Here is a 12,864-nt window from a genome sequence, read left to right on the forward strand (position 1 = left end):
GTAAAATAACATTACGTTTACTTGACCATAAGTGGTGACATGAACCACAGATTATTATTATTATTGTGGAAAGTGATATTAATAAATCAAACAGTTAAATTGGTTCTTATGCAGGAATTGAGCAGCAGATGGCGCTGCGAAACCAAGTATTTACCGTAATGTTTGTCTATAATTTAATACAAAGCAATGATTGATCTCTTACTTGATCTATGAGCTCTTTCTGGTGTGTGTGAATGAATGATGAAGGATTTCAACTGCATAGAGAGGTAAATTTGCTCTAACACTGGAATTAAGAAAATCATAAAATAATGATTTCAAGAGGCGCTTGCACTTCATTCTTTACTGTAGGCAGCAGACGTAGCAGAGGCAAATCTCGCGACATTTGTGCAGCAGCTGAGCTCTGAAGAAAAGCAAGGGGCTTTTGACATAATGACAACAAAATAGATAAATTATCACACCACAGGTAATATGACTTTATTTTGTGTTGTTTACCTTTGTAATATGATTGATAACAGCGATTCAAAGGCTGATCTTATGCCCCAGAATGGATATTTAATGTAAAAAGTGGATCAAGAGGCAGTTGGAAGTGTCGGATACTGTGTCATGTCTCTGCTGTGCCAAGTCTATACTTTTGCATGTGGACAGTTATGCCTTCTGCGAATGGTGTCGCGCACCGAAAATAACAGACCTACAAGCTCACAACGCGTCGGTCTCGTGAGCTTGTAGATCTTGTAGGTCTGCTATTTTCGGTGCCGCGACAAAGGGCGGCGTGCCGTGCAACCAGTTATAAATCAGCGGCTACTCATCTATTAACCTCAATCATAACATCAACTATTTGGATATGTTTGCGTGTGATTTAATATTAATTATTATCAACATGTCCAAATAATGTCGCAATACTTCAGACATAGGTAGCATTTGTATTATATTAATATCAAATTGTATATCATTATTTCCAATATATTGTAGCCTATATTCTCCTTTAGGCTACTAATTAATCCACAGACTGTGATCCAAACTGTGATACCCATGCTGGGTATTTATCAGAGGTGTCAACCGTGTTCTTTTGTAATCTGTTTAGATTGTATGTATTTGTATTGTTAGCATGGTAGAGTAGATACTAGATTAGTACTTATAGGGTATGTTAGATCAGTGGTGGTAAGGTAACAGATCAGGTGGGCATCAAAACCAACTGGGCACTATGGATATCTGGGCACCAAAACTATCTGGGCACAGGGCACTATAGGGACATGTTGGCTAAAAAAAGAACGACATCTTGGAACTCAGATTAGGGACATGTGGGCACCTGGACAACTGGGCACCAAAACCACCTGGACACTAGGGACAGGTGGGCACCTGGGCAACTGTACTAGAGACACCTAGGCAACTGGGCACTGGAGATATGTGGGCACCTGAACGAGTGGGCACCTGAATTTTCCATGGCATACTGCTTTTTTGTTGCTAAGTGAGATTTAACCTACCTTAAAGCACCAACACGACACAACAGTGCGGTCAAAAGTACAATAGCCTAAACAAGTTTATTTGTCAAAATATTACTGTAATAGTAAATTATAACACAGTTAGTACACAATCCTTTTTTAAGATTTGTTTTGGGAATTTTATGCCTTTATTGATATCACAGTAGAGTAGACTGACAGGAAATGGGGAGAGAGATGGGGAATGACATGCAGCAAAGGTCGTCAGGATCGGGAACCCGCGACACACTGTCAGGCATCAGAGCCTATGTGGTATGCGCCTGGACCGGTAGGCCAGCGCGCACCCTACAGAGTTAGTACTTTATAAAAGTGTTTCAAAGTACAATGTCAAAATATAAGTACTGTTAAAAAGTAGAACACATTGGAGAAATACAAAAAAAACTGAGCCATTGTAGCCTTTGGATGGACTGGTCCTATGCATACATGTACATGTTTTTTCCCCCTTTTCCTATAATTTTATTGTGTACTGTTTAGCTATGTTTGCTCTATCCTAGCATTCAGTTCAGCATTGTTTTGTACAGTTTTTACTCTCCCCAAATTTGTATTTACCTGTTTTTTCCCCCCCTCATTTTATAGTGTATAGTTGTCCAGGAGCCCACATGTCCCTAGGGCCCAGTTGTCCAGGTGCCCACTCGTCCAGGTGCCCGCATGTCCCTAGAGCCCAGATGGTTTTGGTGTCCACTCGTTCAGGTGGATTTTGGCCTAAAATCACACAAAGCGGTACACAGTATCTCTAAGTCTAAAGTCATGTCTTCAACATGGATCTGTTCCATTTCCCATATTCCCTCCTGATGATTGGCTACGATTGCCTTCTAAAGTTTGTTTATGCGACCTGACGGTCGCTTATCTCCCAATGAGGGAGTCTTACTGGTATTGTATTTGGTCAGAGATGTTTTTGGCAAACTTGGCACAGCTCTCCTATGAGACCCAGACTGAGTAGAAAGAAATTGTGCTATTTTATCATGAACATTAGTGAGGACCTATTATATGAAAACAGGTTGAAAAGTGGTGAAGTCCTCCTTTAAGGGTTGTTTTACATCGATGCATATCCGTGCGAGTGAGAGGCGTGACACTGCTCAAAAAAAGATACGGGACGGCGTCTACACGCGTGACCGGACCAATACAACGCTGCTTTTATGGGCTATTGGATTAGATGTTTGGCTTTAGTGTCCCTTCTCACACAGGAGACCCAGGTTCGAATCTACATTTAGCACTGTTGCCTCTTAGCATAAAAGTCCTGGGTTTGAACGTGACATCTCCATAACTTCTCTCTGAATCTAATAGGTTCTATGCACAGCAGCCGTATTATTGGAAGGAAATTGAGCCTCTTCCTTACTTGACCCTTTCACAAGTCTTACCAATTATAAGGCTCTGTTCCATTTAGTGTAGCACAGTGGAGCCCCCCCCCCCCCCCCCCCCCCCCCCCATGACTCTGAGAGTGTACAAAATGGAACCAGGTTTCATATTTGTATACTCTCAGAGTTATACACCTGTAAGGGCTATTTGGAACTAGCCTGGCGGGCCAGCCTCTTTCACAAACACCACCGCCAGGGGATGGTGTTGTGCAGTCTGGTTTTTTTACCAGGCTAATTTTATTCCTGGACCTCACTTTGAGACCCACCGGTGTAGCAGAGTGTTTCCAATGAGCCTCAATATCAGCAGCCAGACTCTGAGCAGAATGGAACAGAGCCTTAATTAATATAAATTGGTAAGACCTGTGAAGGAAGTAAAGAAGCGGCCCAATTTCTTTCCAATATAGCTGGTGTGCATCATATAATCCATTGCTCACCTCTTCTGTACGGGTTGATTCCACCTCCCTGTCCCCCAGGCATGTAAAGGTGTACCAGTGTGGAATAGCCTGACAGGTAGCTCAGCCTACATCTTCCTTCTCTGCCGCCTGTCACCATGACCACGCCTCCCCTGGTGACGCCATTTGGCGGGCAACAACAACAACAACAACAACAACAGCAGCAGCAGCAGGCTCAGGCAGCGCGTGACGTCAACACGGCCTCGCTATGTCGCATTGGCCAGGAGACGGTCCAGGACATTGTCCTCAGAACCATGGAGATCTTTCAGCTTCTCCGCAACATGCAGGTTAGCTATGGAAGGGACGGAGGTCTGTCTGTCTGTACGTCGGTACCTTTGTCTGCTTGCCGCTCCATGGTTCTGTCTAACTCCTTCAACACGCATCTGTGCGTCTGTGCGTGTGTGTGTGTGTGTGTGTGTGTGTGTGTGTGTGTGTGTGTGTGTGTGTGTGTGTGTGTGAGCACGCGATGTGTGCAATAGTTTGAATATGAAGCATTCAATATTTTTCAGTTTTTCCCCACCATGGATTCAGATAACTGTAACTTAACATGACATGACATGACAAGCCTTTTCTCATTGCGGTAAGAAATACTATACATTGCTAGGTAAGCTTTTTGTTTTTCTTGCCTTTACAGTGATTTGTCCAAGATAGCTGGACTGCTGTTGTTTCTCTGTCACTCTGTTATCTGAACATAAGGTGACTGTAACCACTTAAACAGGTACAGGTTATGGTTAATGTGTCAGTTTTTTAAAGAGTCTAAAGAGTCAATTCAACAAACAAAGTCTGGCATTGCCACACAATGCAAAACACCATATCTCATCTGTGACTTGTAGTTTCAGATCAGAGACTTTCCATATACCACTTGCATATGCATATTTTCTGTCCGGCTTTGCTCCCGTTCCTTCTCTCTCTCACTCAATCACTCACTGCTTTTTCCTCTCCCTTTTCTTGTTATTCACCATCTTGTTATATCTCTGTCTCTTGTTTAGGTATGCAATGCATGCCTGGAAGACATTGTTTTATGCTTCTTTTACGTTATGAATGATGTTTCTAATCAGATCGTGCATCCCTAGAGGCTTGCTGATCCTCTCAATTGTAATGAGCCTGGTTATTATTAAGTAGTGTAGTTTCATTGTTCGGTGCTGCGCAGCAAAAATAGCTGATCTACATGCTCACAATTCATATATTTGCAATTAGTTGTGTGATTTTAGATCTGCTGTTTTAGTATGAATACTTTTGTCTATAATCCTATAATGCCCAAAATGGGGACACCAGGTTCAAAGTGTTTAAAAATCAATGATGATGAACCAGCACAAGTGCTGGCAACACATTAATGTCTCTGCAGCAAAAATAGTCTACCTGTTGTTGCGGCAGAGATGTACCATATGTATTTTGAATACATTTAAACTGCAGTGTCATTATATGTAGGCCCAGTTCTGACATGTTACACACTGTCCATGCACATGTTTAAAACAGGTGTTTAAAGTTGAACTCTGGTCATGTTGGCTGGTGGCACTTGGTCATAAGGCACTAAGGCTGTTAATTAATAGCAGAAGGCGTCTATGTTTTTCTTTTTACTAACTAGAATATATTCCCATGAAACCTCTTTTCATTTTAGTGGGAGTTCTGAAAATTGTCCTACCTAATGCACTGGATAAATATAGAAACCAGTTCAAAATGTCTAGCATTTTACAGGCAGTAAAACACAATGGGCTTTGCATTTTGTTTTACCGGTATGCCTTTTATTTGAGATTAGTTTATAAACTCATGTCCTGTGGAAAATGAATATTAGACGGTAGCTAAACTAAAACCTACTGTTTTTGCCTAGTCAACCAGCTGCTTGTGCAGATAACCTGCCACTGTTTGTAGGTTTGCTGGTTGTAAATGTACCAGCCACTGTGACCTTTAGATGAAAAATGGTAGTTTCCTGACCTGTCAACATGACCTCTCGTCTTTCTGTGTTGCCTCCCAGTTGCCTAATGGGGTGACATATCATCCCAACACGCATCAGGACAGGCTGGGGAAACTCCAGGAGCACCTGCGCATGCTGTCCGTACTCTTCCGTAAGCTACGGCTCGTCTATGACAAGTGCAATGAGAACTGCACCGGGCTGGACTCCATACCCCCTGAGGTGAGCCTCCAATGCATACAGTCTAGACTATACACTACAGTAACTGGATTCAATTTAATGAGGTCCCAGCAAGCACGGTCAGGACCTGGACCAATCAGTGAATTCTCGATTGGGGCCAGATCAAGTCAAACCATGACTAGTTGGATCCGGCCTAGAATATCACCTGATTTCAACCAACATAAATCCTGCCCACGAAAACGGACGTCCTGGATTAAGAGGGTCTGATCGAGGCCAGATAAATATCATAACTAGTCATATATGTCCCAGAGTATAACCTTACATGCTCATATTCAACTAACATTACAAACAATAACAATAATCCTATAGTCCATGTGACGTCCCCATATGGGCTGTGATCTGGTCTAGTTCTGAACGTCACCAGAGGACGTGATCAGAGGACGTTATCATAACGTCATCATGACGTCATTTGGCTTGCCGCAAGCCGTAAATAGAGGCCCAGTTCATTGCACCCTCAGAGGTAGCCTAAAGATAGAGAAGCAGAAGTTTGGCAGTTAAAAACAATCGGAGCAGCAGAAACAATCTGGGCAAGGAAAGTAAATAAGTAAATATGTTTGTTCTTCCTCGGAATCTCTGTTATATTGGCCCTGAGCACGGAACACATATCCCCTAATTGTTTTAAAGCGGCACACCAGCGAATACCACAAGTCTGTGGTTGTACCGCCATGGTCCCTCCCTGGCCTGCTGTGAATGTGTGCATCTCTGTGAACATGAATCAGGATAACATTGTTGAAAGATTACTGCACATTTTAAAAAACAACAACCCTGTCCTGAAATAATACCCTCTAAGGCCCACTGTTGTAATATTACAACGTTTGTATTTTATCCAAAAAAAAGGTTTAAATCATTTTATTTTAGCTCCCCCTACCACCTAAACATCACCATTGGATTCTATTGTTTAGTATTACAATGCCATTGGCCACAATATTTGCATAATAAATACCCCCCACAGGGGCTGACATTCACACCCGCCACACCCGCTGACATTCCAGAGTTTTGACGAACAACATCTCACTTTTTCATGGAAGCTATTCCTCACAAAAACATAAGTAAAATGCCTGTACTATTTTTTTTGGTGATCATTAGAATGTCTAGAACATGTATTATGTTATTATTGTGAAAAATATCCCCCATATGTAAATTAGAGCATGATTTTTTTTACATTACATTTTCCTCTTATTAGGACTCCTACGACACCACCTGATTTTTTTCAATTTTTTATTTCAAGTATTTCTATATTTGGGCCTTAGAGGGTTAAGATAATCTTTTTTCCCCCAGTTGAAAATATATACATTGCGTCGAGTGACACTTGACAGAATCATCTTTCAATTAAGTATGATGTCCAGTGTTTACAAGGGTGATGTCATCATCCCTCATAAACTCACCTCAAACCAACCCCCCCCCTGCACATTTTAGATAGATTATACTTTTGCCTTTTGAAACTCCACCTTTGATATCCAAGATGTAGCATTGATTCTTGATTCTTTATTTAACAGGGATCGTGTGACTGTTGCAGTCATTTCAAGTAGAACAGAAGTACAGAACACGCACTGCTGTATATTTTTATAAGATGCCAGAAAAGGCAAAATCCAACATAACATTAAGCCGCTGCACATTGGTAGCTTCAGTGTAATCCTTTTATGCAGCACGATAAGAAATGCTTTGAAACATATACAGTAGTGTCTTTGGGAAAAAAAATCCCAAATGTATTTGGTTTGCTTGAGATTCTGTAAAGCCTGATTTAGAATTCTTTGCACACAAACTGTGTCTCATCCAAAAAATGGCTGATATAAAAGCTCACAACGTGCCACGGTGCAACGCATTCTGAGCTTGTAGATCGGCTATTTTCATGTGTGACACTGGAATGCAAAACAAATCAGGCTTAAGGACTCTTGCGCAGGGCGACTTTGTGGTCTGAGACCAAGCACTGCCACACATGATGTATCACAGCTCTTCCCACAAACTGCCTGCTGACTTTAGAGGTGGGGGGAAAACTGTTAGTTTAAAGGAAGTAGGTCATTGGTAGGCCCCTGCTTCACACGCATGCACGCACAGCCGTGCACATACGCACACCCCTACACAGGTACACATGAACGCACATGAACACCCACAGACATAAGCACGTGCCTACATGCGCACTCACTCACTCACTCTCTCACACACACACACACACACACACACACACACACACACACACACACACACACACACACACACACACACACACACACACACACACAAACCAACCCAGGGGGACTCTTATCGCCTCCACTCCCACCAGGTCTGTTTCATGTCGGCTCAGTGCAGACTCATTGGCTGCTCCAGGTGGGTCTCTAGGGCCTTTTTACCGGTGGTTACGGTCACCCACCACCTCTAAAGCAGCTGTCAAATGCCAACGCACACACACGCATGCACGCGCGCACAACATGTGCGCATACCCTGGCCACCAACCTATATGCCTGCCTGACTTCACATAAACTACATGCGGCATGAAGCCTGATGCAAGCGTCTGTGTGTGTGTCCGGAGCTAATCTCACAAACCGCCTGACTGATCAGCGCCAAATGTCTGGAAGCACACTGCCAGTAGCCAGTAGGCCACAGAAGTACCTCCTCTAATTTATCTGTGATAAAAATCGCACCAGTGCGAATTGAGTGGTGCAAACACGACAGACGTGCATATCTCCTTGTATGGGCCGTTCTGTCCGTGACGTCCATACATGGAGATCCATGCTAATTATTGTGGCTGACACACACAAAGTGAAACGTGGGAGCGGTTTGCACTGCTCAAAAATGTCATTGAAGTTAAAGGGCTAAGACCTTTCCCAAATTTGGAGTCATACCGGTACATCATAAATGCATCATAAATGACTGATGTTAATATAGATGATTGGTGTCACAGGCTGGCCACTCCAATGTAATGTCCGAGATCCACATGATTCTATTATTTTAAATGAGAATTTCACTCGTGTTGACTGCCATAAAAAGTTGCAGTGCACGTGTGCCATGCCTCATGCAGGGCTGCAGCTTGGCTATCCGTTGCTGTTTGATTGGATTTATGGCTGCAGTGGTCCCATCCCAATTTCTTCAGATTGACTTGGAGCTAATCTCTTTCACCAGACTCCTACTGAGGATAAAAGAGGATGTGGGAGGAGAGACCACTCTTAAATTGGAACAAATCTGAAATGGCTGCTAGCACAGTATAAGCTTTCCACATTGAATTAGACGCCTATTCAGAAGAAAGTCGCAATGAACACGCATTTACGGGTTATTAAACAATTATGCATGCCCATAGCTTAAGTTTTAACCTTTTAAACCCTCTATACTTAGTAAACCTGACCTGAGTTGGCTCTGTACTTGGACTGCTCTTTTTTCCCCTCTACATCAAATCTCTTTGCTGAAAATGTTCCCTCCAGAATAGGGATGCTAGCGTTCAAGTTAAATGTCCATGTGGGGCATGGGTGACAGACATTTCCATTTGTTATTACTGTGTTTATTGCGACCGTAGGTCAAAAATGAGTATGTGAACGGTCACAGCTTGTCCGTATGTATCTCTGTCTGTCTGTCACACCTGACACTGTGGTTCTATGGGTTTGTCGCTCTGACATCATGCTCTGATGTCACTGTGATGTCAGGGGAACCACTCTAACAGAATGGGTTTGCCGCTCTGACATCACGCTCTGGCTTCACTTTGATGTCACACTAACAGAATCCCTTTTATACCCACATATGGAGTTCCCTGATGTCATCAATATTAAACCCATATCTAACAGGACTTCATAAGGGAATGCCCATGTATGGAGGCCACGTCGGCCACATACCACACTAACAGTCTCCATATATGGCCAAGACAGATGGCCACGACAACGCATATCTGTGTGGCTGGTTCTACAGACAGGGATCTCCATGTATGGGCATAAAAGGGTATGATGTCAGATGTCATAGACATCATAGGACTTTCACATAACGAATAACTGAGTAAGCATGTTTTGGCTCTCACAGCATATCTCCATATACAGTACATGGATCTCCATATATGGGTTATGTACCAGGGGTCTCCATATATGGGTAACTGGTCCGCTATACACATCACTGGCCAGATGGCCGAGAATTGGCGAGGTCGCATGTCGCCCTGAGGCGTCTTACTAGTATACTGTAAGTGTAAACTCATCATTGAGTCGTTACACTATACAGTGTTTTTGTTTTGCTTTGTGTGCACCATTCCACTTTAGTCAGATGTTTATACCTCTGGCCCTCGGGGCAAACACTCAGTCTGCTGCTGACCGGCCAATATTCCAGCTCGCCATGTTTTGTCTGGGCGGGGAGGGTTGTTGATTTTGGCTCCGGCTTCGCTGCCATTTATCATCGGCAAGAATTCAGGTGCCTGACAGCAGCTCGCTATTGGTTGCGACGAAACAGGAAGTTGGAATCAATGACTCAGGCACTGTGACCTCATTGCAGCCTAATTAGCAACAGGCTCATTTAATGAACAGCTGGGCCCAGATGCCCACGTCAGCACTCTTTCGCCGGCCCCTGCAGTCGCTATAACATGTTCACTCTTCTTTTACTCTCCTCTGTCTCTGTCTGTCTTTTCTCTGCTGCTCCCTTCTTTTCTTGTACGGTTTGTCTCCTCCTTTTCTCTAAACCTCCCCCTTCCCTCTATCTCCCTCTCTGTCATTTCCTGCTTTTGGACGGACGTGGACGTTTCATTTACTTCTGGAAGTCCTTTTCTCCTCATTGTTCTCGCCTGTCTCTGCAAGGCAACCTGGAGAACTTCATTAAGCCATTCTTCTCTGTCAAACGGGAAACCACATCCATCTTTGTGCGGAGGAGGCAGGGGGTTGTGACTCTCTCACACACACACACACACACACACACGCGCACCGACCAAACACCATCCATCCATCTTTCCCACCATGCTTTGCACATTTCATTTTCCGCCCTCAAGCTGCCAAAGTCAGCTCGCCGCCGCCTCTAAAATTCAATATGCCGTTGGCCCGGGCCTGGAATTATCAAATGAAAACACTTTCTTCATTTCTGCATTGAAGATTCATTCCATGACCCTGTGACAAGAACCAGAGTTTGTCTAATATAATATCCTGCACATGTCTCTGTCTTCTTAACCCCCAGAGAGCCACACAGCTTTGGGTTTGGCACCGAAACTCTGCCCAGAGACCGATGAGAGCACGAGAAAAATCAATAGTGTTAATTTAACTCGGAGAGCACACCAATGTGACCGAGTGGACCCCATAAGGGTCTATTTGGTTACATTTGTGTTAAATCGAGTTAAATGAACAGAATTTTACTGTGGGGAACACTGCTCAGGTTTCTCTTTCTCCGATCTCTTTCTCTTTGTGTGTTTATGTCTCTCTCATTCTTCCTTAATGTCTTTTTCACTCCCATCTCCCACTGTCTTTGTCTCTCTTCATCTGTCTACTTGTCTCTCGCTGTCTCTCCCACTCTCTCTCTGTGTCTCTCTACATCTCCTTTACTCTTCTAAAATTGTTCCCTTCCCTCTCTGTCTCAGAACAGACTCTACTCTCTCTAGCACTCCCTCTTCTTTCTTTTCTCATTCTTCTTCCTGGTCTATCATTTGCATCCCCATTTCTGTGTCTGTAGTGTCCCCACACTCTTCGCCAATCCCTCTCTGTCTCACCGTCCGGCTGTACTCTAGTCCAGGGGTCTTCAACAGGGGGTCCGGGGCCCCTAGGGGGTCCCCAGAGTTACTACCTGGGGGCTTTGTGTGATTGGAAGCTTTTTATTTTTTTTTATTTTACTTTAACCCTAGCATCCCTATTACGAGGAGAACTTTAGACAGAAATAGCCAATCTACAAGCTCACAACGCCTCGCAGCGTGAGCCGTTGTGATTAAGTAAACAGTGAAAGTTTACTAAGTATTGACGATTTAAGTGGTTAGATGTCTGAAAATACTCCTCATTTATAAGTTAAGTTTACTAAGTATTGACGATTTAAGTGGTTAGATGTCTGAAAATACTCCTCATTTTGTATTCATAATACTCATGAATACAACATGATAGCGCTGCCAAACAAGTCTATGAAACTATCCATGAAATCTATGGAAAAGTTTAATCAGCAAAACAGTTTCATACAGTATATAGTGGGGGTCCCTGCTTAATCTCTCTCTCAGCTTAGGGGTCCTTGGCTGAAAAAACGTTGAAGACCCCTGCTCTAGTCCGTCCAGCAGTTCCAACCCCACATAACAGTTACAGTGAATGGGAGCCACGCCTCCACACGAGGCAGCTTGCTGTAATCATTCCACAGCGCCTGTGGAGACCTCAGCCAGCTGCTGAACCGACGGGGCAAACGCTGCAATTGAAACTGAATTAGCCCTAGATCTCCTTCACTGTTTAGAATAGCACGGTGCCAGATTGTTGCTGGAGCATGCAGCGTTTTCACTGTTTTCCCACCTGGCGGCAGCTTTCATTGGCTGGTAATTGTTCAGAGGTCTCGTATCTAATCTGTGTTTAGGATCTGGACCTGTGCGATGGTTTCTACTTTGGCAAGGAGGCCTCAGAGATGATAGTTTTCCTTTGCATAAGTACTCCTTGCGAGAGAATGTTTTTTTCTTTTCTTTTGCCAGAGGATTTGAACTGATTTATATTAATGTTGCGTTCCGTTGTTGCCCAACGGAAATAGCAGATCTACAAGCTTTTTAGATCTGCTATTTTTGGTGCTCGATGTCACATTGTAGGACATAGTATAAATTAAGTATTAGATTATGTAAATTGTCCCGATGTGGAACACTTAGGCAGCGCTACCCATCTGGTCGCTCCTTCAAGGAGATGAAAACAAATGCGGGAAATGATCAACTAATGCTGTTTAACCAAGGTCTGCTTGTCACCGCTGTGCTAATCATGGCAGCTTCCCTCAGTAGGAAAAACGAAAACCCTCTGTGCAACTTCATTACATCAGTATCATTAGGACTGATAGCCAGAGAAAATATTGACAAAGATGGATGTGATGTCAGAGATGATGCTTACGGAACTCTGCACGAATGCCTCGTCCCTGACTGCATCACTGCTGTGCCAGCAATGATGGCAAGAAAGCTCACCCCCGCGCAATGTAATATTTATTTAAGTGGCAACTGTGGCACTTAAGTCCGGAAAACGATAACCACCAACCGAATTCTGATCACTCTGGTCTCTATCTGGGATGTTTGCCAACTCTAGCAGACATTTTGACAACTGAATTGAACACCATTACCTTTTTATATTCTAAAAACATGACTGACACTTGCCAGTTCTGGACTGCATTTAGCTCATAGCAACACACAATTCTGCATCGTTGGAATGCTGCAGATGAATGCACCAGGCAGTTCTAGTGTGAGACCCCGTGTGGGGCGACAGGAACAGTGTGTTCCTGGGGTGACTGTGTGACGGCCTTATAGCGTCCAG

At 43.6% G+C, this 12,864-nt stretch overlaps 1 protein-coding gene across 1 annotated transcript in view; it reads left to right on the forward strand.

Moving 5' to 3' along the window:
• Positions 1-345: 345 nt before the first annotated feature.
• The window catches only part of med30 (mediator complex subunit 30), a 48,639-nt gene continuing 36,120 nt past the window's right edge, over positions 346-12,864 (forward strand). The window contains exons 1-3 of the mRNA XM_080735155.1: positions 346-463; positions 3,325-3,590; positions 5,276-5,434. Of these exons, the coding sequence (XP_080591281.1) occupies positions 3,402-3,590; positions 5,276-5,434 (348 nt within the window). The 5' untranslated portion in view covers positions 346-463; positions 3,325-3,401. The remainder of the gene's footprint in view (positions 464-3,324; positions 3,591-5,275; positions 5,435-12,864) is intronic.

This window comes from Nannobrachium achirus (assembly GCF_963921795.1).
Source record: "Nannobrachium achirus genome assembly, chromosome: 10".
Lineage (NCBI taxonomy): Eukaryota > Metazoa > Chordata > Actinopteri > Myctophiformes > Myctophidae > Nannobrachium > Nannobrachium achirus.